Source organism: Pleuronectes platessa, chromosome 4 (genome assembly GCF_947347685.1).
Source record: "Pleuronectes platessa chromosome 4, fPlePla1.1, whole genome shotgun sequence".
Lineage (NCBI taxonomy): Eukaryota > Metazoa > Chordata > Actinopteri > Pleuronectiformes > Pleuronectidae > Pleuronectes > Pleuronectes platessa.
Genome location: NC_070629.1, coordinates 9999561 through 10027175, shown reverse-complemented (window position 1 = coordinate 10027175; position 27615 = coordinate 9999561). Strand labels below are relative to the sequence as shown.

Here is a 27615-nt window from a genome sequence, read left to right as displayed (position 1 = left end):
TATCACAATGCCTACATTTGCATAATTTGAGCCTAGCGGCCACTCTGGCACACCGTCTGGTAAAAACCAGTTAAAACGAGAGCAGAGGTCAATATTTCCTACAGGAGCCGCCAATATGAGGAATTTATATAGATGAATAATTGTATTATATGTCTCCTTTAAAAAGATGCATAGCTCTATTTCAAAAGCCAGAAAACCAAAGTGCTCAGTAACACTAGCCTGCTGTGGTTTGCAGCATCCAATGCAGTGTAAATGGAGCCTCTCCACACTGTCTGACAGCGCTCACAGGTTTGAATTCCTGTTCTGTAACCTTGCTTTGGGAACAAGTAATGTCAGTTTCCAAAAAGAATCACCACGACCCTTTCTGTGAACACACCGTAGGAAAGACATTTTGTCTGTATATGCAGTGAATGTGATAATGTTGTACCTGTACTGTATGTCAGTGTCAATATGAATCTAGTTGTGGAAATGTTTCACACATCCGTGTTGTCGAAAGCAATTTTTATGCATGCCAAAGAGAGAAATTGATAAAATTTAGTATGCACATTACATTTTTTTGTCTAAAGAAGTAAATACAATAATTTCGCCAAGTTGACTGTATAAAAAAATAAAAGGTGTCTAAATTTGAGCCCCCTTTTCCCGTGGTGAAATGATCAAAGAAAATACAGGAGCAATATTGTAGAAAGTGGTTCTGCGTCTGTTATTTAGAAATCCAATGAAAATATACTATGCTTACTCTAATACATTTACAACATTTTTTTTTGTTATGAACCTTAACTTTCAAAAGAATCTTCTCTGTGTCTATTTTTTTATCAGGAGAGACTTCGATTCAATGGTTTAACAGTAATTTGTTGACACGAGCACAGAGAAGGTTGTGTGAATCAATGTTTTAGACCCCTATGTGATGTCATCAGGATTAGAAGGGGGTGGAGCAGAACGTAGTAAAGGTTTCCACCCAGGGGTCTCGACACTGGTTTGACAGTTTGACAGTAGCCGCATGATTGGCTGGAAGAGACTGTGGCAGAATCTGATTGGTTGTTTAGAAATGCCCACAATCAGCTGATCAGTAAGAAAAGATGACTGAGAGAATTGAGATTGGTTGAATGGTGTAAGGTCTTCGTGACAGAACCTGTCATTATCAGTATATTGATAAATCACTATGCTGTCACAGCACGTCATGAGTTCAAACCTCATCATATCTTTTATTCATACAAGTCTCTGAGACTTAGGGTTGGGTTCGTTGTCTTGTGTGACCTAATAATATGACTTATTTAGATTAGATGAAAGATTTCTGTCTGCTACAAACATGTTTGATGGTTAAAAGACAAATTAGGTAGTGACAAAGTATTCTTCAATTACATTACAAAGTCACGTTCCTCTGCTTTCATAGGGCAACGGTGACAACATGAATTAACAAGCCACTGCAGTAAATTTATTTCCCTGTTAGGCTTCGACTATTTGGTAACAGCATTGTAGGTTTTTTCATCTGTATTTGGCTTTGTCTCGACACAACTTTGATAAATTACACATTATTTAAAAGCACTTTGTTTCTTAATTATCTCTATGTAAAACATTTTAGGATCCACAAATAACTGCAAATAAGAGAATTTGTTGAGACCTGCTGAAAGAGCTTCAAAGTGATTTCCACACAATATGTTTGACCACGGGCCAGATTGCTGCTATGTTTGTGTCTTGGTCAATCTGAACTTTCGGTTGTATAATAGAGGGAAAAAAGGTCACCGTTTTATTTCAGGTACATTATATGTCAGGGTTGGTAACAGGTTCAAATGATAAACCGGCCGTAATATTAACACTAAAATGTTGAGCAAGCCTCAGTATTCATCCAGAAAGAACCGAGGAGATTGTTGCAGGCACCGCAACACCCACAACTAAACTGCATGTACTCAACACGCTGCCCGGGGGCCGCTTCTGGAGGAACATGAGGTTAAAAGTAGCAGCAACAAACGTTTGCACTCCCAATTATAAAGCCCATAAGAACTTTAAACTTTACGAAACTTTAAGTTTTCGTATCAAATCAAGTCAATTTTATTATGCATGTTTGTTTCATTTTATGAATAGAGGGCAGTTTTACTGTATGTTCATACAAATGCTGTGGTAGGTAGAAAAGCAAACACCTGTCACCCACAGAAGTAATGCTGTTGCCATAGCAACTATCTCCATTCATTCCTTTCTTACCAGCTCTCTAGTGCAACGTGTACGCACGCTGCGTTGGTCCCCCTGATTGGACAAGACTCGGACCGTGTAAAAGAGAGAGAGAGGGTGGGGGTACCTGAAGATAAATGGTAAATGTTTTTTTATTTATATAGCGCTTTTCTAGTCTTGATGACCACTCAAAGCGCTTTACAGTACAGTTTTACATTCGCCCATTCACCCACACATTCATACAGTGCATCTATTCGCAGCACTTTATTATTCTATGGGGGGGCATTCAGGGTTCAGCATCTTGCCCAAGAACACTTCGGCATGCAGATGGATCAAGGAATTTGCTGTGGTGTATTTATGCAAGTATAAATGTAAAAAATTCAAAAATAGGATACAAAATTAAATATTCAAAATACTATAAGCACCAGGGAGGGATTGTGCAATACGTTGTAGGCAAACACTAGAGACTGGACTGTGCAAAGTACAGTTGGTACATTATTTGCCACGGGAAGTTAAAGAGTTGCAGGCAGGGACATCAGTGCAGTCCAGTGTGTTGGTTTAGGATCACTTGAAGGATTCATTACCTGGTACCTTCTGAAAACTCATTGTGACAATAATCAAGAGTGAAATACTATAATTAGGTAGATTTTTCAGGTATTTGTCGTTTACCTGAATTACTATTTTTCTGAAGACTTTTTACATTTATTCTTTACAATTTTAAACAAACCTGTACTTTCTACTCCTTAAAATTTAAAAACAGCTGGTTACTTTTTAAGTTCCTTGCTGTATATCCATTGTTGTATATCATGCAAAACCTACACAAATCAGCTCTACAGACTTATCAAGATGAAACAGACAGCAGAGAGAGTCAACTACAGAGAAGAGGCACAGCACATATGTCCATGACAAGGAATAACAACCTGGAAAAAAGTGAAGAATCAGCTTACATCCCTAATAATATCAATAATGTCCACAACGCCGCATGGAAAAAAATCCCTTTCCCTGGCCTTATTTAGATTAAGACTAATAAATAAACACTTTATTTCCTTGTAGCCTATACATTTCCTCCTGGACAGATCTGTATTCTCACACTTGCTTGGATTGAACTCAGTGGGGTTTAATTGAAATACATGATTACACTTGAGACCCTATATTTTTAGCTGAGTAAAGGGGATCAATAAATACACATACTTTTACGGGAGTCCTTTCCGACACAAATATCTTTACTTCTACATGAGTAAAGAATTTTCTACCTCTTATAATGTCAGACCTGCCAGTCAGTCTTAGAAGGGGGCGTGGACCCAAACTGAGGTCTCTTCCTGACAGGCTGAACCCAGGGCACAAAATACTCCAACCCCATACATGACGTGTAAAAGAGACGCAGGGCCTCTTTAGTTCACGTGTCTGTCAATCAAACTCAGAGTAGAGTCATGCAGTGTTGTGTGAAAAACCCCAACATGTCGGAGTGTTTCATTTTCTTAGTGAACATCTATGGTGAACACACTCAAACTCGCTCTTTGTGCACAGTTATAACGTAGTAGTCTGTGATTGGTCCGTGATGCGGAAGCTCGTGTTGACTGGCTCGGGAAACCTCCACAGAGAGGACGTGAATCGACGCAGCACCCGTCACTCATCGGTCACGGGGAGTCTCATGTTAGGTAGCGCAGTCCCGCCCCCTGCACACTGGCTGAGCCAATGTTAGTTAGAATCCACACATTGAATGAAAGTCAGCGTAGCATCAGCAGAAGCAGCAGCAGCAGGAGGCTGTGGTCCCAGAATATCTGCAGCCTGCACTCATCTGACAGCTTGTCGAGCGGCCAGCCGGTGACACTGTATCCGCACAGAGAGGAGAACGCGTTGGCAGAACAAAGACTCAGATTGTCGCTGAAACGGGAAGAAGGTAGGACATTTGCATGAGCGTTAGCCAGCAGGGGCTCCCATAGACCAAGTATTACTGGTTAGACAGGTAGCTAGCTAGCGTTACTCACTGCTAATGTCTCGGTATTCCTCACTGCTTCCCTAAATAATACGCACGTGGTAACATTATGTCAATAAATCTGTCGACGTGAAACTGTTAATAAAACTGTCATTTCCTGTGTCTCTGTGTGCTTCTGTGCTAATGCTACTACCGGTGTTGGTGTAAACGTTAGCATACTGGCTAACTCTAAGATATCACGTTGCATGTCACCACGACGAGCTTCGATAGCCCCTTACGGTAGCCGTGTGTGGGCAATGTAACAAACGGAAGGGTTAGCCCTGGGTTTCGCTGCACGTAGCCAGGTACCGACGATGTCTGTGTCTGTGTGCAGGACAGCGCTGTGCGGGGCAATGCAGCGGGTCACGCCGCACCTCGTCGCCGGGCTGGTCGCAGCGGTGCTGTCGCTGCTCGCCGAGCAGTGCTGGGCGGACGGCGGGGGCCCCAGCCTCGCCGAACGGGTCATCTGGGCTGTCAATGCCGGGGGTGAAACACACGTAGACGTGCACGGGATTCACTTCAAAAAGGACCCGTTGGAAGGGAAGCTCGGTAAAGGTGAGTCGCTCATGTGATTGTACGTGTCTTTTTGTCTGGCTTCGCCTGTGAGGTGATCTGCGAGAGTGACATTGTGAAGGTAAATGCTGCTGCTCCTCGGAGCCCGGGGAATTTTTGCAGCAGAAAACCTGTGCGTGCTCCTGCTTCCGCAAGTGAGCAGCGGTTAATGAGGAGTCAGCATAGAGGGCTGCAGCTCCGCCCATCTCAGCGTGGACAGGAAGCAGGTGATGATGATGCGATCTAATTGACTGTAGAGTCCTTCATGGCGTCAGCTATGTGGCAGAGATGCTGGAAGTGAAAGTTTTCGTGATCAGTGTGGTAATCTGCCATTTGAGACAAACAGGAACCTGTATTTCACATGGTGGTGGGAAAGAGGCCTCCTGTAATGGGGTGCTTTGCTGAATTTAAAGGACGATCAGTTTCCCAGCACTGCAGGTATTATTGTGGTCCCCTGAGCAAAGTGCACGCTTAACTTGATGCCTTCTCCTCCTTTGCAGCCTCCGACTACGGGGTGCGTTTGCCAATTCTGCGCTCCAGTCAAGAGGACCAGATTCTTTATCAGACGGAGCGCTACAACGAGGACACTTTTGGATACGATGTTCCCATTCGCGAGGAAGGAGACTATATACTGGTTATGAAGTATGCAGAAGTTTACTTTGCCCAGTCACAGCAAAAGGTATGACAAAGAATGTATCAGACATAATCAAGGCTACTTGTGCGTGTGTTATGTTTTATCTGCACAGTTTGAATGGACAAGATGCGCAATGAACACATTTTTTAAGGTATAATTATTATTTATAATAAAAAAAATCTGTTCAAATATGATGTTACAGACATTTCATTTTTCTCTCCTAATTTCCCTCTAGCTGCACACTGGTGTTAAGACAGTATTCTAGGAGTTGTTTGATTTACCATTGGGGTACTCTATCGATGATGCCTCAAGTGTTAGGTTGCGTGTCTGTGCGTGTTAATCACTATGAAAATCTGTATTACTAGGTGTTTGATGTCCGTCTGAACGGCCATGTGGTGGTGAAGGACCTGGATATCTTTGATCGAGTGGGCCACAGCACTGCTCATGATGAGATAGTGTCTTTCTCTATTCGACGTGGCAAGCTGAGCGTGCAAGGGGAGGTATCCACTTTCAACGGCAAGCTCACTGTGGAGTTTGTAAAGGTGAGCTGTTTTTCCTTTTCTGATTATAATTTTTTTCCTTGGCATTCTGACAACTTGGTTTAGTGTTAACGGGTTGATAAGTTACAGAAATCGACTGTATGTGAACGCTACTGTTACCCTTTTAGGCAAATTGGCTCAAGTCTGGTAGTTTTACAGGTTGGCTGATTGGCTGTGTCCATCTACTGGTAGAGATAGTTTGAGAAAGGATAGTTTTGGTCATACTTTCTCTGCAAGACTAATTCTGCAGTAAGAGTGTATAAGTAAAAATTCTATCAAGTCTTTTTATAGTTCTCTGAAGAAAGAGGAACATGCCACATATTTAATATCTTTTCATTTCAACCTGCGTCTATTTCAGACTTCGGGTCTTTTGAAGAGTTTGACCCACCAAGTTATATTGCTTTCATGACTGCTGGACTGTGGGCCATGTTTTTGACATCGGACTCAAATCTCATCAGCTTTTATCATATTTGTTTAATACAGCGTTTAACTTTGCTCTTTTGCTCTCACCAGTCTATTTTCTGTAAATCATCTTTCAACTTCCCCACTATTCAATATTTCTTCAAGTTAGTGGTGGCTTTTGTTAATTTCCCCTTTTCCCGTAATTTACGAGAGGATATCCAAAATATCTGATAGAATTTGGAGTTAGTCTGACCATGAACCCTTCATTCTTAATCTCTGAAAAGAGCCAGTGATAAATTCAGTAATTGTTTCACTCCTTTCCTTGTCACATTTAATTCTTTGCTAGTAAATCCACTGTGCTCTGCCTCATGCAGAAGGAGCAGTGTTGGTAATTTGTGTCTAACCTTCACAATATCCTTTAGCAATGCTCTTCCTTTTAGTCACTTCACACAGCCTAACCTGTATTGCTATCGTCGCTCTAAAACAGGATCATCTCACACAATAATGCTCTATGCTTTTGACTTTTGGTATGATATTTATAGGGTTAAATCGAATATGTAGTAAATGGTCAAATTGGCTGTATTTATATATATCGCTTTTCAAGGGAAAGTGCTTAACTGTACAAACCTCATTCCCCAATTTACACACACATTCATACAGTTACACACATACACATACATTCAGCATCAGGGACAGTTCAGAAGTTGAGTGGCCTGCCCATGAACAGTTCAGCATGCAAACTGGAGGAGCCAAGGATAGAACCACCGACCATCTGGTCAGCGACCCGCTCTGCCTCCTGAGCCAGATGTTCAAACTTTCCCCACAATGTGTGACTAGGTGTATTTTTTCCCACAGAATTGAATTCATAAGGGAACTTGGGAGGGCGTATACCTCCGCCAAGGCTTAACAGTCTCCTTATAAAATCACATAAATTCAGTAGATCCTGATTGTTGTTTTTATATGCAACTGCGCAAACATGAGATTGATGTCTCATGTCTCAACTATCGTGCATTCAAAGAAAATGTTGCAAACGCTTTATCACTAAATGTTAAGAAAAAATCCTGTTGATCGGGATCTGCACCAAAAACTAATGGATTCTTCCATAACCCGTACCGCATCCTTCCACCTTGGTAATCCGCTCAGTATTATACTACCTAACAGACACATGAACGCAGAGGAAAGTGTAACCTCTTTGGAGAAGTTTGCTCATATCAGCACCAAAACATCCAACATGAAAAACATCAACCAGAGGGATCTGTGTGGATCTTTTTCACGGATCCTGAAGAGTTTCACACCAAATTAGCCTTTTTTTCCGGACGCGATTATTATTCCCTTTAAGCATTTAATTCCTACAATTTAAAAATAATTTATTTGGGAGTTTGCAGAACATTTGGCTTGGGCAAAATATGTAGCATGGCTTACTTAAAAAAAAAAAATCCCCGAAGTGACCTTTCTTTTTATTTTTTGTAGGTCACTGGTTGTCTGTGCTTTTATTTCCGTCGAGAGAAGCAAATCCTCTGCTCTACTCTTTTTGCAGATTAAAAAGAAAGAAGAAAGGCATTTCTAATTGTTTTCATCTTTTATGATTAGTGTTATAAATACCTATAACTATTTACTGTCATTTGTTTGTCCTGCATCATTGGGCTGATCTGTTCTTTGTTTCAGGGTTATTATGACAACCCAAAGGTCTGTGCGCTCTATGTAATGAAGGGAACATTAGAAGGTGAGTCCTGACACTGAAAATATTGGCACAATTAGCCTTTTGCATAAAGCAATTGTAGACCTAGTAGTAACTGTGTTAAATACCAGCACTTTAGATACATACCAATGTTTTTTGTACCTTTCTTTTATGTACCGTGTTTATTTTAAATTTGACAGATGTACCAAAACTTCAGCCTCACCCTGGCTTAGAGAAGAATGAGGAAGACGGGGAAGAAGAGGAAGATAGTGAAGGAGGCGAGGAAGGAGGCGAGGAAGGTGGAAAGAAAAAGTTGCCAGCAGGTGTGAAGAACAGGGTCCAGTCTGGTCCCCGAACACCAAACCCATACGCAGCCGACAACAGCAGTCTAATGTTTCCCATCCTCGTGGCATTTGGGGTTTTCATACCCACACTGTTCTGCCTCTGTCGGCTGTGAGGTCAAACAAGCTGTCAGGAAGACGTTAGGAGGACGAGGAGGACGCAAGACTATGAAGAGAGAGGGGGAGAGAAGAGGGGAGGGGGTCAAGGTGACAACATCAGCACAGGTTGAACTGAGGGCTCGTAGAAAATCGACGACGGCGGTAGGAACAAAAGGAGACAATAATTTTTTCGGGAAGCCACCTCAAGATGGAGAAAATGCTGCTGGTGAATTGTACCGGAGGACAGAAAAGGAGATGTAGGAAGTGTATACTGTGCGCTTCTTTGTGAATGTGTTTGGCATCCACCTCTGCGGACCCTTTTGAACAATGTTCGTAATTTTCCACTCATAAGACTGGGCGGGATTTACAGAGGCCAGTCCTCACGGTTTGAAACCACATCTCAGCAGCTATGGGACGCTCAGGAGTGATTGGTCTGGGCCCGTTTTATAAACTAAAAGCATTGTTTTGTATTGGGTGTGGCAAGGAAGCACACTTTAACACTCCTGCTGCTCCTGCTCAGCACCTGGTCATACATGTTACCTTTTAATTGGATAGGCTGCTGCAGAGAAATAGTTTAAAAGATTAGAAAACATGAGTCTGATGGTTAACGGAAATGCAATTGCCATTTGAATGCTTTCATTTTCAATTTGTTTCTTTTTTTTGTCTGTCCACTCAGATCTAGTTAGTACTGCCTTGACGTGCCATCATCTGTTTGCTGTTCAATGTTGAAACATCGAAACGTACACGTGGAATAAGCTCTTTGGCCGGCAGGATTATTTGCTATCTGCTGTCTTGACTCGGCTTGCCTTTACAGAAATATAAAACGGTTTTCACAAATTAGTTCATTTGAGTGTTCATAGAGAAATGATTCCTCTACAGTATCTACCAATTGTCCTTTTTTTTTTTTAAGGATTAATCCATTTTAAAAGGTGTGAAGAGACAAGTGTGTGAGTCCTGATTATCACGTTGCTTTACTTTAGGTCATCTTTGCTTTCATTATTTGTTCATCGGCGATGCATGCCTGCCTTTTTGTTTCACCAAAGAATGTTTTAGTTTTTTTAAGTTTAGGGAAAATTGGGGGCTATTTTATTATTTGACAAACCGCTTAAGAATTAAATCTGTGATGTTTGTGGCAAACGGTTAGGTTTATAATACACTTAATAAAAAACACCATGAAATTTGTTACGGTTTATTTAGAGGAACATAATGTTCTACATTTTAAATCGGGGGGGGGGGTTGTTTTATTTTTACATAATGCTGTGTTGAATCTGATTGGACCGTGAACTTCACTCCATGTTATCAGACTGAAAGAGAACAAGCCACAGTAGCTCAATGATAATATAATAATTTAGAATAACCTGTGCCTGTGCTGCATGTGTTTGATACAAAGTGTCTCTGTGGCAACCAAAAGTTCATCCACCTGCAGTGAGAGAAAGCACAACATTGGTATCCGTAGAAAACCAAATGTTTACCAGATGTTCCAGATAAATTTCCACATTCTTCACTTGGCCCTTTTGATCTGTTGGCTTTTCATACTTATGTAGACCGTACCATTTAGTTAATTCAGTGCAGTTAAGATGTTTGTTCTTGATATTGAACCGATTGGATAATACACAATCATTGTTGGGTTTTTTTTTCTACATGGCCATATCATTGAGTTAGTTAGTTAGTTTCAGCTTTCGGACAAAGCTATCCTTTTCTGCTTTATATCCGAACTTAGAAGCAGCTTTGTTATTTTTTTTTTATTTTACAGTGTTGTCTTGTAAATCCTCCTATTATGTATCTAGTTAGTTCCCTTAAGTGCTCAGCTCTCCAAGGACAATTTTGTAACTTTGCCTGTTTCACTAATGCGTCTTAAATTTCCTAACCCATCCACACAACCACCCAACTTAGTATTGCTGTTGCCATATGCATTACTTGGAAAAACTGTTAATAATTCAGTTGTTGCGGATTCTCCCCCACTCCTTGATCTCCCCTTCCCAGTGTGATTGATTGGCAAGAAGTTTGTGCCATAAAATGTTGTCTGTTTTTTTTTTTGGGGGGGGGGGGGGGGGGTGTTATGATTTAATCTTTTCAGCTGAAAACTCGACACATTTTTTTTTTTTTAAGACGGAAGCACCTTTCTTCTTCCTATTGGATGCTGCAGAAAGTTAATTATTTCAGCACCTAAGTCGCCATGTTCTGTTTCTCTACACAAGTCCACACAGTTGCATGTGTATATAAGGTACAAGATCACAAGTTTTGTTGTGTGACGGCAGTTTTGATCTCATCACTTTTGTGTTTTAGCTGAGGTGTTTCTCCCTTTTTTTTTCGTGAGGAGGACTCTGTTGCCTTTCCTCTGGGGAGGAATGGTTGTTGGTACAGAATATGAAAACTAAAAAAAAATTAACAGGCAGCCAGATGAACTGTCAAAAGAGTAACAAATAAGAGATTACGTCTAAAAATGTAGGATCTTCCATTCTATTACATATAATTTAAATCAGAGTGGGGCTGATCTGGAGATATTTTATAATACACTTGGATTTGTATGTTTGAACTTTTCCTCAGGATCTGTTTTGTTTTTGAGTTCTTAAAACGTGATATGTTATTGGTGTGACGTTTTGCACTGCCTCATGTATTTTAATTTTGATGTGTGTTTGTCTTTGTTGCCTTGAATTATTGAATACAACGTGCTTTACCATCATTCGCCTTGAGGTTGCTTTTTTTGTTGGCTTATATCAAATTTTCTTATTTGTTTTCCCTCTTCTCAGTTAAACACACATTTCAGGGGGAGATCTTCATTCCACACAAGCGGCTCTTTTTTTGACATTAGACATTGTAGGATCCATATACATTCAGTCGGTTGTTCACCTAAACTTTTCTAGGAGCAAAGTCAGTCAAACACAAGTTGAAAGGTCTGAAATGTCAATGTTTTTTTTTAACTCCTCACCAGCCTTTTTGGAACTGTTGTGATCACTACACCTCACAGCTGAATAGACTGGAGGGGAATGAAGATTTGCTCTCTATTATTTATTTACTTTCCACGAGAACCAAAGAATTTCTGTCATTCCATCCAGATTCTTTAACAGTGTCTTAAAAGGTTTTTGATTTCTTTCATCCCCCATTACCTGGTAAAGCAGTAGAAAACACAGGCAGCAAATATGTCATTAGATTTGTCACCACTTATCATCGGCTTGTCATGACACAATCTTTTATTTTCTCTGTAATTGTAAAAAAAAAAAAAAAAATTCAGCTTGATGCTATTTCCCCTCGTGTCCCATTTTCAAGGCAGCTGAGATGTGAGATGAATTTAAATTGAGACAAATTTGAACAGCGAGCCAATTTAGGCCATAGTATGCGTACATGAAGGGCGAGGTCTTCCACCAGTCACACAGTGGGATTGAGAGACGTGAGCTTAAATACGAAACCCATTGTATAGTGATATATATACATGTGTTGGATAAAGACAGGTTATTTTGATGACTGTGTTGACTGATTTTACTCATGTCATGTACACCTGCAAAATGGGAAAGGCTGATTATATGCTGTCTCTTTTTAATAAATGTGCTATTTTATCAGAAGGCCTGGTGTTTTTTGGATTCTTCTGTGTTTGACAAGTACTGTGCCTGTGAATCCACAAAATCCAAAGTATTTTTGGAACTGTGCAACCTTGTGGGCACTTACAACCCTTGAAACTCTTCACGTGTTTGTCTTACGTTTCCTGAAACGAATTAACAGAGCAGCTAGGTTCATCAGGGTCACAGCAACATGCACAGGCCCTTTGTTTGTCCAGGTGTCTTTTTTTTCCACCTTTTTCCACCAACTGTGAATACTTCTTGAAATAGAACCACATATCTAAATGCTGCTGGGAGCCGAATATTTAAAGACAAACACAGCTGAACAAAGTAGACGAAGCACGTCCACAAACTGAGGTGGCCACACGCTTTTGTCAAGAGCCATTGTTAAATCGAGTTTTAATAACCAATGAATGACTGCATAAACTCCCGGTATATCATATTCACTATTTACAAATTTATATATATATTTTACAAAACATAACATTTATAAATTAATAGATTTTTTGTTGAAGTGCATTATTTCCTTGTCCCTCTTTTCAAAGGTAACAGATAAAGCAGTTTCCATGCAGTCCCAGTCTCAACATGGCTTTATCTGTAGTACAGAGCCATGAAAGGTGTGTGTGAGAGATGAACACCGCCACTCCCGCAGGACACCCCTGCTCCAGCCTGACTGCAGCCCAGCACCAGTTCCAGAGCAGGCAGCCCGTTGGCCAGCACATCCCCCCACGCATGGCTGTTGGCGTCCTGCAGAGTGTGAGGAGCAGGGTTTTCTCTAAGTGGATCCCCCCTGGAAGAAAACGCCACCCGCCGCATGTTCACCAAACTGGGACCCCCTCCTCCGGCACCACCTGCCGCCTCCTGCAGACTCTGGAAGAGGAACAGCAGATCCACTCTGAGCTCCAGCCTGCTGCCCCCGGACCACACACTGTACCTAAAGGAGGCAAGAGACAACAAAGTTTCAACCAGGCCTGAGACCACCAGAGGCTTGCAGCTCAGCATTGTCTATGAAGGCCTCACAAAGGCAACTAAATGTGATACTCATATCGAGAGTAGTTTTTACCTTGTTGGAAGGCTGTGCTTTGCCATGGATGGAAGCACAGGGTGGATGTCCAGGTGCTGCGGGTTGGAAAGTTGAAGGTGAAGCTCGGCTCTCGTTACTGTCAGTGACAGAATCTCCCTGTTGAGGAGAAACTCCACATCTCTATCTGGGGAGGACGAGAAGAAGAGGCAGTGTCAGAGTCACGGCCCATTAAAGACGAAGAGCATTTCAGGTCACAGAGCAGTACATACTCATGTCAGGCTTCATCCTGATGAATCTCAGGGATCAGAAAACAATCTCTAGCACAGAGGTGATGTTTTCACTGCTAATACCATGTTAATCTGTCAGCAGGACATCTCAGCAATTCATGAAGGGGACATTAAGGCAGCTGAGACTAATTTATATGCAGATGACACCCTCCTCAATACCACTGTATTAATCAAGCTATTAAGTCCCCCAAACTGCTTTTCCAGCTAATTTGCTTTCACCTCTACAGCCTAAGACATTCCTGCACACTGTCACTCTGTCAGCACCACAAGCTGGATGAACTGTGCAGAATGTAAATGGCATCTTGGATGTGTTTATGTTCAAAACGCCTCTCAGTGGGTCTGAACAGGTTTTATCTTTGCAAAAGATAAGAGCATATCTCATCTTATCTAATGCAATCATCTTGGTGGCTATAGACCTGGACCGTCTTCAGAGCTCTGTGGGCTTTTTTTTTTTTACCTGATGAAGGCTGCTTTCTGTTATTCCTCACGTACACATATACCATCAAGAAATCTGTTTGAGTTGTGATGCAGCTGGAGGATTGGTCACCAGTTTAGAGGCTCTCAAATCCTCTTTCCTGCCTGATGTGCTCGTTCCCTGCAGCCCACGCGTGGTTACAGTAGCTTGAGGCACAGTTAGTGGAATTAACCTCACGGAAACAAACCTGATATTCAGTTCTCCGGTCGAGCGCTGCATCAATCGACACCAACCCCACCCCCCACTACACATCAGCATTACAACAGAGATTATTAGAACAACTCTTACCTCCTCTCGAACGACCTTGAATCCCTTTGACGCGTCTGCAGGTTAGTCCCCCGTGACAGCATTGGTAAACCCGTCGGACAAAGTTGAAAAGAGATTTGCCGGGGAACACCAGGCCTTGCGAGGCTCCCGGGGAAAGGGGTCGACCACGGAATTGCAAAGTCGTCGCGTTGTCCCCAGGTGCTTGTTTGTTTTCCAGCCAAGGCGCAGCCAGCTCTGCGCATCGGTCCCGGTGCGCCTCCTCCGTGCGTAAAGTTGGTCCGGATGATTCATCTGCTCTTCTCGACGACTGCGACGCAAATCCCAGCGCATCTACTGCGCGACCATATACTCCAGTGTCACTTGTCATCACCGAGAGAAGAATTAGAGCAATCCAGATACAGTGCGAGCAGGCCATGGTGGGGTGTCTAGATCCTGACTCTTGGATCCTCACTGATGAACAACCGGCTGCTTCTGTGTGGTGCCAGCTCTCCTTCCGGCGAGTTGGCTCTGCCGGCTTTATACCCCAGTGACAATAGGAACAACTTACCACTTAGAATTTGAATCCTTGTCCTCCTCACAGTCCCTGCCCCTCTTTTTGTTCGTACCTTTAACCACCCATTTGCCCCCCATCGCTTTCTTTTAATGCGCCTGCATAATAAGGCGCCCCGAAGAGCGCCGACTCCATCCATTCAAATTCAGCCGCTGAGCTAATGACTCTAATTACTCCATATTCGGATCATCAGGAACGATCTCATTCACAACACACGCAGCACAGAAACCTGAGAAGCTTGAATGATAACATTTTATGAGCATGCTTCTTAAACAACCGTGCGCAGGTCATCCTCCAGTCAGCTGGGACCATTTTGAAACGAGGCATTAAGCCCGAGGTGGAAAACAACTGGGTCCGGAGTGCAGGTTCACATGCAGGCCGCTGATGGCCCTAATAAGGCCGTGCAGCCCCCGTGGTTTTTACACAAGCCTTTACAAAAGTAGCTCACACAAGACTCGACACAGAGAGGATCCTGTATTCATTTAATTTCCACTAATAATAAAATAAAATAAACGTCACAGTGCAAATAAGAGTTTAATAACACATTTATGTGACCAACAGTTGATTTGAAATAAATACACTTTTTGTTTATAAAAGAGCTTTAGCAAAACTTTGATTACGTACAGAAGTTAAACAGTATAAAGATTTGGTTCTAAATGAATGAATACAAGTACAGGGAATTTGTACTTTTGAACCGAAGAGAAATATGTGTCAAATGAAAAGTCCAGAAAATGTGAGCAGAGTGTGTTTTAGCATAGCAGAAATCAAATGTAAATAAAGCATGTGAGTAACTAAATACATGGCTAAAACCTTGTTGTAAACATGTGCAGATGTAACCTGATAAAAATCGTAATAACATAAATTACTTACATTTTCATAGCAAATTCCTATTGATGATACTAGAAAACGAGGTCTTCAGAATGAGTGCCATAGTATTTCATAACACACCATAAGCTAATATCACACAATATGTTAACCATGGCAGTTCACAAAACAGAGGAAGCTTTTAATCATATTTTAGTCAAATTTGCTGTGTTAATGTTAAAGCTATTAACAGGACAGCTTTTCTTTGAAAGAATATCAAGAGCAGACAGTCACACTGTTGTTAGGTCAGAGCAGGTTTACCCCGTGCTTCAGTAGTCTGTGTCGGGCCTTGCTGGGCAGCGAGAACGCGCTGTCCTGGTGGTTGGGGATGCCAGAGTTCCTCAGCGATCCCCCGTGCTGCTGGAAGTAAGTCTCCTGAGCCACGCTGCGGGTTCCATACACTGCAGCACCGGCACTCCTGCGGTTGAAATGTTACATGCATTTTCAAGAATAAAGAATGTCGTCATGCAGCAGAGCAGAAGATAAAGAGATGCAAAGAGCAAGGACAGACAAGATTTTCGTCTTCCAGTAAATACAGTATGAGCTGTTGCTGCAGTGTGATCTATGCAAGTAAAGGAAGAACATTCAGGGATTGGTGGGATGTAGTGATAGACACGATGTACTGACAAACCTCCACCCCCGACCTATACTTGAGGAGCCATGAAAGGCACGAGAACCACCCCCCCAACACACACACACAAAACCACCACCACCACGTCCCTGCCATACTGACCTGATAATAGCCTCCTGCAGAGTTTTAGTGTTACAGAAATGCGAGTGAAGAAGCGATGTTGCCCTGACAAAAGGATGCTCCGGGGCTCCCCCTGGTCGACCAGACAGGTTGGCTGCAGAGACACACAATAACAGTGGCACATTAACCTGGACAGGCATGCCTGCTGCACAAAGGAATGCTGACCTCAGTTTGACTAATTAGCCGTTAACTCATGCAAAGACAAATATAAACTTCCAAACCCCACCCCAGTGTCCGAGAAGAGATGCCAGGGATTTTACTCACTCCAGCAGAAAAGTTAAAACTGGAAAAGACAGATTCAGAGCAAAGCCAAGTAAAGGAAAAGTCAAAGAGTGAATACAGAGAGACGTGTGAATCTTATGAGGCCTTACTCGTCAGTGTACTCTGAATGCAGTCAAAATGGGTAAAGATGTAGGGACCCGGAGCACCCAAGGCCCCTGGAGATATGGTCCTCAGATGAGCCTCCAGTCCGTTTAGTGACGCCAGGCTGCTGTGATACTGGATACAAACCATAAAGGCAGAGCCAAATATTAGCATCACAAAGGCCAATTAGTGCACTCATGCACTTAAATTCAAATTCTGCTGAGTCACAGCTGGTGGATTATAGAGGCAGACATTGTGATGCATTACATCTGCTGTGTCATGAAGCTTCTTTTTGTTCCACTCATCAAAAGAAGTGAGGTCAGGTTTTGTGCTCAAAGAGTTTCAGTATGGAAATGTGACAAACATAGCAGAAATCCCAGTTATTGGCCGCGTGGCTTTTGTTTCTCACCACTTCCTCCATAGAAGCTGTGTCACTCAGGAAGGGAGGATCCACCAGCAGGGCCAGCACCAGGCCTTTCACCCGGTGCAAGTACAGCATCATGGGGATCAGGGGACTCTCCTCTGGGTCATCAGAGGCACCAGAGGAAGGAGGGGGATCTTGCACCTCCGCCTTTTGACCTTGTGCACTCCCACAGCCATCCACGCCTCTATCTCCCACCACCTCCTCATTGTCATGTGATTCCTCGAGGCCTGACTCTGCCCCTCGCAGGTCAAATTCTTTCCCGCAGCCATTGAGGAGGGAGTTTTCTTCAAACACAGAGCCATCTCCTTTGCTATGTACCTGGCTGTCTCCACCTTCGCTGCTGTAAAAACTCTGATAATAAGACTGGTCCGGTGTTTCAAGGGAATGTTGTTCATTAGAAAAAGGAGGCTCGGGGGACAGCGATGGAAGGTTGAGGGGATCAGCGCTCTGCGATGGAGCTGGGCTAGACACTGAGTAATCTGATTCTGACAGGCAAGGACTGAAGGACACCTTCTGAGGAGACTGGGAGGGACCGAGGTCAGATGAGTCGGACTCACTGGAGGCCATTTCAGATAACGTTCTTGACAGGCGGGTCTTCTTCTGGGGAGCGTCTCTGCGCGGAGTAGAATGGGAACTGGAGGGTGGAACACAGTTTCAGAAAGTCTTTTTAGTCCTGCATCCTGTTTTAAGCTACTTTTTAAAGTCTTAAATACTTGCTGCAAAGACTAATGAACCAAAGCTCAGAAGGGGAGGACAATACCTGAGATCTTTGTCGACAGGAGCTGACTGCAGGTACTGGAGTTCAGATAAGGTCAGGAAAACTGTAGTGGAGCTGACAGCAGCACCAGATCTGCCAGAGGCCCCTGATCCATTGCGCCTCTAAATAAAAAAATTTAAAAAAAAAAATTAAAGCAATGTTCAACTTTTAGGGAAATATTTGTATTTGGTGTGTTATTTTGTGCACCACTTTGTATATTTCTGGTGAGCTAGATAAGGAGCTCGAAGTCACTCTCATGTCTCCACTAAATATCTTGTGGACTGATGCTACATGAATAAAACAGCTTTTGTTGTAGGAACAGTCACTGTTTAATGTTTAAGTTAGATATCAACCTCCTAATTCCACAAACTATCTAACTAACTGTCTTTCTGTGGAACGCACAGCTCACAAATCATTCATCTAATCGACTACGTACTTGGCATGTGTATTCTTTATGTGTTGTTTTCTTTATTTTAATATATATATATATTATAAAACAATATTAATAATCTTATACTACTACTCCTAATATTAATAATAATCATCATCATCATAGTAATAATGCCTTTTGTCATAAAAAGGTTGGAGTGAACAGCGCCCCATCCACGGATGTAAAAGAAAAAAGAATAAGAAAAGAAAAAAAATATATATATACAAACAACAAAACCCTGACATTAGAAACATTACATAAAAGCCAGTCTAAAAAGGAGGGTTTTTAAATTTATGTTCAGATATATCAACATTTTCAGACTAAATCTCATGTGGTACCTTTGAGTACGTTTCACTCTCATGGACCATGACCTTCATTGTGAGCTTAGGAGTCATCTGTGTGCTGACAACTCTGAGGACGAGAGGAAGAAAAGCTGTGGTTTTTCCGACTGCTCGTGTTTACAAAATCAATTTCTCAGAAAATGGATGATGTCAAAATGACAGCTTACCTTCCTCTGAATAGGATGCAGCCTGCCAACACTAGAGGGCAGCGCTGACATGCCTGAAGAATAAGGGCAGCTTTGAGCAACAGAAGTGGGTCAACCTGAGGACAAAAATATTTTTTTTTTTCTAAAAGTAGATGAAGTGAGAAGTAATGAATACAGAGATAGATTAAGGATAATACTTAAGTGGATATTGCTGGAATACAATTATTAAAGTGGGAACATCTATCATGAGGCAGGGTCGTCTCAGAATGTGTTTTTAACGGGACTTAACAAAATGGGCTTTGAAATCTGCACATTTTAAACTTTGTCATTTAAACATTTGTGTGGCTAAGAGGCCAGAAAATAACCAGGATTTACTGGCACTGCCTTGGGAACATCTAACCTGATTCTCTTGAGACAATGAATAAGCAGAAGTTTGCCTCTGTGTTTCTGTTAAGACACATCGAGGGCTTACACAATAACACAAAGTCATATCCTGTCAAAAAAACAAAACATATAGTTTATGTCCAGCAGCATCCCATAAGACACTGCAGCCCTGAACCATAGATGGCTGACAACATTTAGTGCGTACATTAGTTGAGTCGATGGTACGTAAACAGCTGAAGATGCGATGGAACTCTGAGGATCCTGGCTGCAGGTGTGAGAGGTACTGCCCCCATCGAGCGGCCAACGTTTCCTGACTGTTAAGCTACAGCACAAAACAAGCTCAAATTACAACATGCAGAGACAGACATAATATTTCTGGGGTCAAAGTTCTTCATGTATTTTTTTCAATATATACAAAAAAGATAATAATAATTTCACACACAGTAATACTAAACTGTGATTTTGACTTTCATCTATGTTGTAAGCTGTTCTTTGATGCAATGCTGAAGATCTTCCGGTTTGCCATCACCTTTTATTAAATCAAATCATCAGTCTTTTATTACGTTTCCTTTTACGCTTTTATCTCTTAGTTGTTGTTTTTAATTCAACACTTTTTTTTAAAATATATATATATTTCTAAATGCTCCTTCTATGTATTGTCTTGTGATGCTTTAACTATTTGCCATAATGCCTGAATTGCTTTGCTGTCGAAATGTGCTACACAAATAAACTTTCCTCTCCTAACGTTGGTCCATGACTTAAAGCAAATCCTCTTACAAACTCTTAGGGAACAAATCAGACTTCAAACATACAGAGCTGTTGTAGGACTAAGAGGACGACTGGAGTGTGTACCTGGTAGCTCTGCCGGACAGAGCCATTGTAGAAACAAAACAGATTAATGAGCTGATCCAGGAGCTCACACACGCTGGTGGTGGGGACTTCCACTGAGCAGCCCAGAGCCTGAGGGTAAAAACAAAAGAAACATAAATCACAAATTAAACAGGTCAAAACAAAGTCTTCTTGAAATGTTGCAGGTGGACCACCTGTGAGCGCACTCACCCAGAAGAAGTCATCCTTCATGCGGATGGCATACTTGCTGCGACGTAGCCTCAGGAAGCGCACAGGAGAGGAGGACAGCTCAGACACACAGCGACCTACGCCAGCGAGCTGTCCGCAGAGAAGCTCCTGCTTATCTACAGGGGTCTGCAAGAAACACACAGGGCAATTACACAGAAATAATAATAATTCAAACCTGTGGATTAAAATACACACAACACAAATGAAGCAACAAGGATTCATTTTTCAACATACAGGACATCCACCCACAACATGAACCAAACGTGTAAGAGTTTGTGTGGGTCAAACCTCTTCAGGATAGAAGTAGCAGATTCCCTCTCTCGTGGGGTCCCCCTCTCCTTTGACCTTTGATCCATCGTAGAGAAAGAAATAAGTACACCTGCAAAACAATAATATATTTATTTGTACAGCCCATTTCAAGGAACTCAGACACTTTACAAAGGATTTAAGCAAATTTAAAAGATACCCTAAAGATAGTAATTTAACACTGTCACATATTAAAAGTAGAGTTAAGAGTTTTAAGAAGGGATTTGAGAGTGAACGAGTTCGAGCAGTCACTGATGTGTTTGAGGAGAGAGTTCCAGAGGGAGGGGACAGCCATTGAGAAAGCTCTGCCAGAGGAATGGAGGCTGCGTGAGGGAGTGTGGTGGTGGAGCATGTCTGAGAGGTAGGAAGGAGCCTGGCTGTGGAGGGCTTTGTGGGTGAGTCGGAGGATTTTGAACTGGATGGACAGGGGTGATCATGGGAGCGGGTGTGGGTAAGCAGACCAGCAGCAGGATGGACATAAGTTTGTTGAGAACTTAGGAAGATGAACCACAGAGAACGCTATTGACTATTGAGTTAATTCTGGATGTGATATAGACAAGGATCAGGGTTTCAGTGGCAGAGTGGGTTAGTGATGGATGGAGAAAGACTATGTTTATTAGCAGAAAAAGGCAGTTCTGGTTAAGTATTCAGATAAATGGCGAAGTGTTTAGTCTCCCTACACGTAAACTGCCGAATTGATTCATATGCTTGTAAGGAAATGACAAAAATGTATTAAAGGGCCCATATTGTGTAAAATACATTTTCTGGGCTTTTGGTATCTGTAATTACTTGAAGGGGGTCAGTAGGGACCCTCAAAGTATGAAAACAGTCACTCCGTGGACTTTTTCACTCAGTCCATTCTAAGAAATATGTTATCGAAATGTCTCGATTCGTATTTCCTCCCCCGTATGAGTCATTCAGGATCGCACTCGTCACTCAGCCCCAGCCAGCCGGTACCAGTCCAGCCTCTGAACCCACCAGCCCCGCTCCCCAACACCACCCCCCCACACACAGAACGCGACACCAAGCAGATATGTTGCTGAGCTAGCAGCTTGTTAGCTACCACAGGCTAACCACAACAAACAACACTGAAGAAACACTGCAGTGTGATGGGATGCAAGGAAGAGAATGTGTCCGTGCACATTCCTCCTAAGAACTCTACTGTTGGAGACCAGTGGTTACCCTTTATTTCTTCTGACTTGCCGTGTCACTGTGCTCAGTTTGGAGTAACACAGACGTTACTCGCTACTCAGCACTGAAACTCCGTACTGTAACTCGGGACGTTACTCCTACATTGGCCGACTGTCCTTCTAAAACTTGAACAAACATGTGGATGGTGTTACTAACTGCTCAGAAACATAATGCTGTAAGTGGCTGGTCTTCTATGGCTGCAAACATAACTTGACTTTCAGCCGTGTTTACCAGAGTGAATGCCCCAGAATGAGACCGGTGATAGGCCTGGTATCACTCAAAGTGCAGTCAGCCAATCAGAGGAGGGGCTGAAACAGCCTGTTTTGTCTGCAGCTCCAGAGAGAGGTAATGGAAATACACATTGCAGCAGTTTTTTCGACTTAACCCACTGATATATCAGCTTAGGGGGACCAATACCTCAAATTAGATCCCAGAGAGGGCCCTTTGGAGTTGCTTTTGTGCAGCAGGACTGACTGAAGGCAGCAAGCTGAGCTGGGAGTGCTGTTACATTTATGTTGTACTATATCAAGTCAAAGTCAACTTTATTGACAACTCTGTACAGGCCATAGACAGGATTGAAAGGCGGTTTTCTCTGATTCCCAGAGTAAACAGATGAGTAGACTTATAGCCAACCACACACTCAACATACAAGTAGCACAACATGTTAGTACACAGCGTAGTAGGTACTTAACATGTTAAGTACTAAAGAAACATAAAAAACATAGTATGCATTTAAAAGGTACAGGATAGACGGGGTATGAGTAGTGCAAAACAGAATAGTGCAAAAATAAATTGAGCCGTGAAAAACCGCACTGTCCATCCACAAGAAGAGTTAAAAAGCATCAGATGTAGTAGAATAGCAGCAGATGTAGTAGAATGGAGACAGATGTAGTAGAATAGCAGCAGATGTAGTAGAAAAGCATCAGATGTAGTAGAATAGTAGCAGATGTAGTAGAATAGCAGCAGATGTAGTAGAATAGCAGCAGATGTAGTAGAAAAGCATCAGATGTAGTAGAATGGAGGCAGATGTATTAGAATGGAGACAGATGTAGTAGAATGGAGGCAGATGTAGTAGAATAGCAGCAGATGCAGTAGAATGGAGGCAGATGTAGTAGAATGGAGACAGCTGTAGTAGAATGGAGACAGCTGTAGTAGAATGGAGACAGCTGTAGTAGAATGGAGACAGATGTAGTAGAATAGCAGCAGATGTAGTAGAAAAGCATCAGATGTAGTAGAATAGTAGCAGATGTAGTAGAATAGCAGCAGATGTAGTAGAATAGCAGCAGATGTAGTAGAAAAGCATCAGATGTAGTAGAATGGAGGCAGATGTATTAGAATGGAGACAGATGTAGTAGAATGGAGGCAGATGTAGTAGAATAGCTGCAGATGCAGTAGAATGGAGGCAGATGTAGTAGAATGGAGACAGCTGTAGTAGAATGGAGACAGCTGTAGTAGAATGGAGACAGCTGTAGTAGAATGGAGACAGCTGTAGTAGAATGGAGACAGATGTAGTAGAATGGAGACAGCTGTAGTAGAATGGAGACAGCTGTAGTAGAATGGAGACAGCTGTAGTAGAATGGAGACAGCTGTAGTAGAATGGAGACAGATGTAGTAGAATGGAGGCAGATGCAGTAGAATAGCAGCAGATGCAGTAGAATGGAGGCAGATGTAGTAGAATGGAGACAGATGTAGCAGTGAAGACCAACAAGTTTGGTTCACATGGATAAATCCTCTCAGCTGATGAGACAGTGACCAGTGATCAGAGAGGTGTGTTTACATCCACCCTCCAGGTCGACAGTGGCCGCAGACTTCATCTGAGCTGATCTCACCTTCTTATTAGCTCAGCCATCACCGAGGGAAAGCCCAGAGAAAGCGGAGAATGTTCCTCGGTCATCAGTTATCATGTGCCCATGTATCCCACCGCTTCCGCCGAGCTGCAGATCCCCTCTGACACCGAGCACAGGCGGAGTCAGTTGTTAGAAATCCTCCGACACGGCACACACTGTCTGCGGGTTGCTCCAGTGAGCTCTACATGCTGTATAAACACAAGGCGCTGGATGTTGACTCTCCGCCGCTGTTTCTCTTCGATTCGGCCGTGGAGACATCGGTGGGACTGGGCTGGTGCCACCTAAGGAATGCGGGAGAGTCACACGCAGTGGAAGTCATGTGAAAGTACGGCAAGCTCACTGGGACAAAACAAGTCGCCCCTTTAGGTCAACGTGCCGCGGAGCGAAATCATCTGTTTCCGGAAGTAATCTCCTCGTTCATTTTCTCCTGTGACGTCTCAGAAAACTCCTCACCAGAGTTTGAATTGTGGAAGCCAAGTCGATCTAAATTCAATATCCCACTTTTTAGTCGGATGGAACAGACGAAATACCAAAGAAAATACATTCAGACAGTTTCAACTGCAAATGGAAAAATATGTGTAATTCTTGAAGAAGTTATATTGTTGCATCTCCTGAAGAAGGGGTTTAAATCATCTTATGAATACTATCAAATTAGAATAGTAACTAAACTTTTTTCAGAACGGTGAAAGTTTTCGGTTTTATTTTCCGTCCAAACTCTTCAGGGACTTTGGTGGTAATTAATTTTTATTAAGATCTGACTTTGACATTTCTAAACGTTTATCTACTTTTCCTCAAGATCTCCCCGACTGGAAACCCATATTCAAAGATGTAACCAGAAGCACAAATACAAGTAAATTGCTGTGGTATATTTGTGTAAGTGTAAATATTAAAAATATTAAAATAACTACAACCTACTTTGTACTAACTGGCAATATAACATTGTAATTAAGGATATACCACATAATGCTGACTTAGTCTAAATTACACATGAATTCCACACATACTCCCTTCTCTCTCCAAGCAATACCCATCGTCAGGTTATAGATAAAGGGCCAACTAACAGAATATTATAGTGTCTACTCTACGCTCAGGGACTATCATTTCTAACTCAGATGGGCCAGACAGAGAGGCACCAACTCTTTTGCGTATAACACCACTAGCAAGACGCAAGGACACAATGTGATTTAGGCATACATGCTTTAGTCCAGTGGTTTCTTCAACTGGTCCGGCTTCAGGACCCACCATCACCCCTTAATGACAAGCCGCAACCCAAATCGAGGAACATTTTCAACTTCTCAAATTTATTCAATGAAAGATGGTGCAGTTTGAACCTGAGATGGTACAGAATATCACAGTATGCCAACACAAAAAAAAAGTTTAATCAAATACCAGAACGACCAGCAGGTGGCAATGCTAGAGAGGTAAATATTCCCTTATACACTCAATTAGCTGCATTTTAATAAAAAAATGCATCTGAAGGACACAAGGTAATACAACATACATAACACTTCAGTAACTTCAGTTCGACTCATGCTCAATTAGCATATGAAAACAAACTTTGCGGCTGTTCTAATATGCTGCGAAATGGCGGGTGTCTATTAGCATTACAAGGCATTAATGCCAAATACTGTTAAGGAGTGTGAATAGGCGGCACTCCGCTGCATAAAAAATCCCCTTCAAAATAAAAGCACAGGATACATTTTTTGCCCAGGCAAAGGCCCGCGACCCACTGAAAACGGTTCCGCAACCCCACCAGTTGAGAATCTCCCTGGGAATCAATGATACAGGCTGAACCTGAGGATACATTGCGGCTAAAGGCAAATCGGACTGGCTACTGGCTTGTATGGCAATACTATGAGGGCCATGTGTCCTGCTCAGTAGATCAGACATCATTATCTCTAGGCCTTTTTAAACTAAACTCTGCCTCATTTAAAATTTGTAATGCTTTTTATGCAGATGCAATGAAGAGGTGTGTGTGTGTGTCTGGTGTATGTGAGAGAGAGAACTATGTGTGTGAACTGAGTGAATAGTTGAATCTCAGGATGACAGACACATGCTGTCTTGGTGGGGGAGACGAGCACAGTCTCAGATTTGTGGCTCTGATGTAATCTAAATATTTTAATTTAAAACATAGGAAAAAATAAGGGATATCCCTTGTACGTTCTTCCCATAGACTGCACTAATTAATGAAAATCACCAGTTCATGTTGTCGGATGTTAGTTACCACCAGTTCATGTTAGGGACATATCTTCAGTTGTGTAGCTTAGCGTTATCAACCTGTGTCTTTAGCCCAGGTGGGATCTTTCCACCTGATCCAGAGCCATTGGCTGCAGCATTCTGCAGTGCGTGACATTTCCTGTATGGTCTAGCGCAGATCTTTGAGCAACCTGATGGTGGATGTTGCAAGGAAACCCCTGCAGCCAACCTCCACAGGGAAATATATTGCTTTCCAGCCACATTGCTCTGCCCCAAATGCCTTATCCTCTCATTCACGTCATCAACAGCATCCTCCCAGGAAGGGTACTGTTAATTCTACGAAGTAGCCGACGTGCAGGCTGTTGGACCAGAGTGTCAGGTCAGGTCTTAGGGTGGTAGTGACAATATGTGATGGAACTCTTAGCCGCTGGCCCATGTCTACCAACTTCTCCCAGTCTAGCAGTTATAGCACTTTGTAGTTTTGCTCTATTTCCGAAGAAATTGTACTTTCTTGATTCTTGTTGTTCTGGGTTTATACCGGTGTACACAGTGTTGCTGACGTCTGTGTTTCTTAAAAAGAGGATGTTCGTGAGCCGCAATCTGAGACAGGTCGGCGAATGTTAAAGAAGGGAGAGGTTCCAGTGTTGTTTGAGTCGAACAATTTCTCCGTCCCACCTCCGAGACCAGGGGTTTGGAAGGGTAGACAGCAACTGGCGACAGAGAGCGACACACCGGATGAGGAGGTTGAAACAATAGCTCTTGACGAAAACATGTCTCTAAGAGAGGAGATCCTCCAGGTGAGGAGACAAATCTAGAAGCTTACTGTGAAGCAGCGGTTTGGCCTTTACTGTTTTGCTGGCTCAGACAGAGACATCCGGTTTTTCAGAAGGAGCAGACTTAGATTATAAGTAACGTGAAGTGCACTAAAATGTGCTAAGCTTACAGACATATTCACCCGTCACAATTATAGTACAGTAATTTATGAAACTAGAACTAAGCCAACCTACTTGTTAGTTATTTCTATTGTCATATGTACTCCTGATTGTTGTGTTGTGCAGTAGGTTAGCAGTAGCAGCGGATATAGTAGTATGTGTGTGTGTGAGAGTGAGAGACAGACTGACAGGGCGAGAGAGAGTAAAGAAGGCTAATGTAATCATATATTTGTCATAATCATTAGTAAGTTCATAGTAGACATCTGAATTGAATTTCTAAAGGTTGCATCCTTTGACCACCGAATGCGCTTCTGGGCCCTACTAGAGCAAGCACTCCCTTCTACGGTCAGTGTTACACAAGCACAGAGAGGCCGCTTAGCAGATCCAAGTTCCACTCTAGTATGTATTCTTTATAATATAAATATTATTGACTATGTGTGATGTTCTCTATATTAATCTGCTGCTATTTGAATGCACTTCACAGGAGTCAGGATTGTATGGAGCAGTTGGACTGCTTTATTCTGCAATGTATTGGACAAACACACAACCACAGTTGTGAAGTATAGTTGTAAGTTGATGGAGTCTGTTCCCACTCGAACCACAGTGTGAGATTGTTTTTTACTAAGAGATAAGTGATCGAATAGTGGAAACTTTTGTTTAGAAAAATAATTCAATTATTTATACTGAAAGTATCTAAAAATAGCTCATATTACATTACACATTGAATACAAATATTAACACAGGCCAATACTTTTTTGTAATAACAGCACCGAAATAAAGGCAATGCTGTCATCTTGTGGTGACAACTAAATATAACACATCTGAAATGCACATTAACTTTAGCCAGTTTAACTAGCAAGCTACACATATTTAACAACTCTTAATAAACATACCTGCAATACATTGGACAAACACACAATTACAGCTGTGAAGTACAGTTGTAAGTTGATCGAGTCTGTTCCCGCTCGAACTACAGAGGAGAGTTCCATATTAGCACAAATACATGTCACGTACACTCCGCTGATCCGTAAGCAGCCAGCTAAAACACTACTCGTTACCACAAATT

General features: G+C 42.2%; 3 protein-coding genes across 5 annotated transcripts; 1 reads left to right on the top strand and 2 right to left on the bottom strand.

Moving 5' to 3' along the window:
- The first annotated feature begins 3857 nt into the window (after nt 1-3857).
- On the top strand, nt 3858-9887 carry mlec (malectin). Its single transcript, XM_053420611.1, has 6 exons — nt 3858-4063; nt 4473-4693; nt 5191-5369; nt 5690-5866; nt 7931-7988; nt 8144-9887. The coding sequence occupies exons 2-6, from the start codon at nt 4492-4494 to the stop codon at nt 8398-8400; spliced, it is 873 nt and encodes a 290-aa protein (XP_053276586.1). The 5' UTR covers nt 3858-4063; nt 4473-4491; the 3' UTR covers nt 8401-9887.
- A 1712-nt stretch (nt 9888-11599) lies between these two features.
- On the bottom strand, nt 11600-14443 carry si:ch211-170d8.2 (uncharacterized protein LOC571755 homolog). 2 transcript variants are annotated; one of them, XM_053420609.1, is made up of 3 exons: nt 14012-14443; nt 13001-13145; nt 11600-12871 (listed from the first exon to the last, which is right to left on the bottom strand). In XM_053420609.1, the coding sequence occupies exons 1-3, from the start codon at nt 14403-14405 to the stop codon at nt 12529-12531; spliced, it is 882 nt and encodes a 293-aa protein (XP_053276584.1). In that variant the 5' UTR covers nt 14406-14443; the 3' UTR covers nt 11600-12528. The 2 variants fall into 2 exon arrangements, with proteins under 2 accessions (XP_053276584.1, XP_053276585.1); XM_053420610.1 differs by having other exon boundaries at nt 13001-13141; nt 14012-14339.
- Nucleotides 14444-15001: 558 nt separating this feature from the next.
- On the bottom strand, nt 15002-23829 carry hps4 (HPS4 biogenesis of lysosomal organelles complex 3 subunit 2). Of its 2 annotated transcripts, none has more exons than XM_053420414.1 (12): nt 23404-23829; nt 20366-20456; nt 20060-20203; nt 19853-19960; nt 19206-19322; nt 18638-18732; nt 18468-18540; nt 17703-17821; nt 16928-17576; nt 16527-16653; nt 16138-16249; nt 15002-15822 (listed from the first exon to the last, which is right to left on the bottom strand). In XM_053420414.1, the coding sequence occupies exons 1-12, from the start codon at nt 23466-23468 to the stop codon at nt 15651-15653; spliced, it is 1872 nt and encodes a 623-aa protein (XP_053276389.1). In that variant the 5' UTR covers nt 23469-23829; the 3' UTR covers nt 15002-15650. The 2 variants fall into 2 exon arrangements, with proteins under 2 accessions (XP_053276389.1, XP_053276390.1); XM_053420415.1 differs by having other exon boundaries at nt 18638-18690.
- Between the last annotated feature and the right edge of the window lie 3786 nt (nt 23830-27615).

Coding starts and splice junctions, on each gene's coding strand:
- si:ch211-170d8.2 (XM_053420609.1), bottom strand. CDS start 14,405: ATGGCCTGCTCGCACTGTATCTGGATTGCTCTAATTCTTCTCTCGGTG. Junction 13,146..14,011: donor TCAAGGTCGTTCGAGAGGAG/GTAAGAGTTGTT, acceptor CGTCCTCCCCAG/ATAGAGATGTGGAGTTTCTC. Junction 12,872..13,000: donor AAGCACAGCCTTCCAACAAG/GTAAAAACTACT, acceptor TGCCTCCTTTAG/GTACAGTGTGTGGTCCGGGG.
- mlec (XM_053420611.1), top strand. CDS start 4,492: ATGCAGCGGGTCACGCCGCACCTCGTCGCCGGGCTGGTCGCAGCGGTG. Junction 4,694..5,190: donor GGAAGGGAAGCTCGGTAAAG/GTGAGTCGCTCA, acceptor CCTCCTTTGCAG/CCTCCGACTACGGGGTGCGT. Junction 5,370..5,689: donor TTGCCCAGTCACAGCAAAAG/GTATGACAAAGA, acceptor CTGTATTACTAG/GTGTTTGATGTCCGTCTGAA.
- hps4 (XM_053420414.1), bottom strand. CDS start 23,468: ATGACCGAGGAACATTCTCCGCTTTCTCTGGGCTTTCCCTCGGTGATG. Junction 18,541..18,637: donor TGCATCCTATTCAGAGGAAG/GTAAGCTGTCAT, acceptor TCTCGTCCTCAG/AGTTGTCAGCACACAGATGA. Junction 17,577..17,702: donor CCTGTCGACAAAGATCTCAG/GTATTGTCCTCC, acceptor TCCACCCTCCAG/TTCCCATTCTACTCCGCGCA.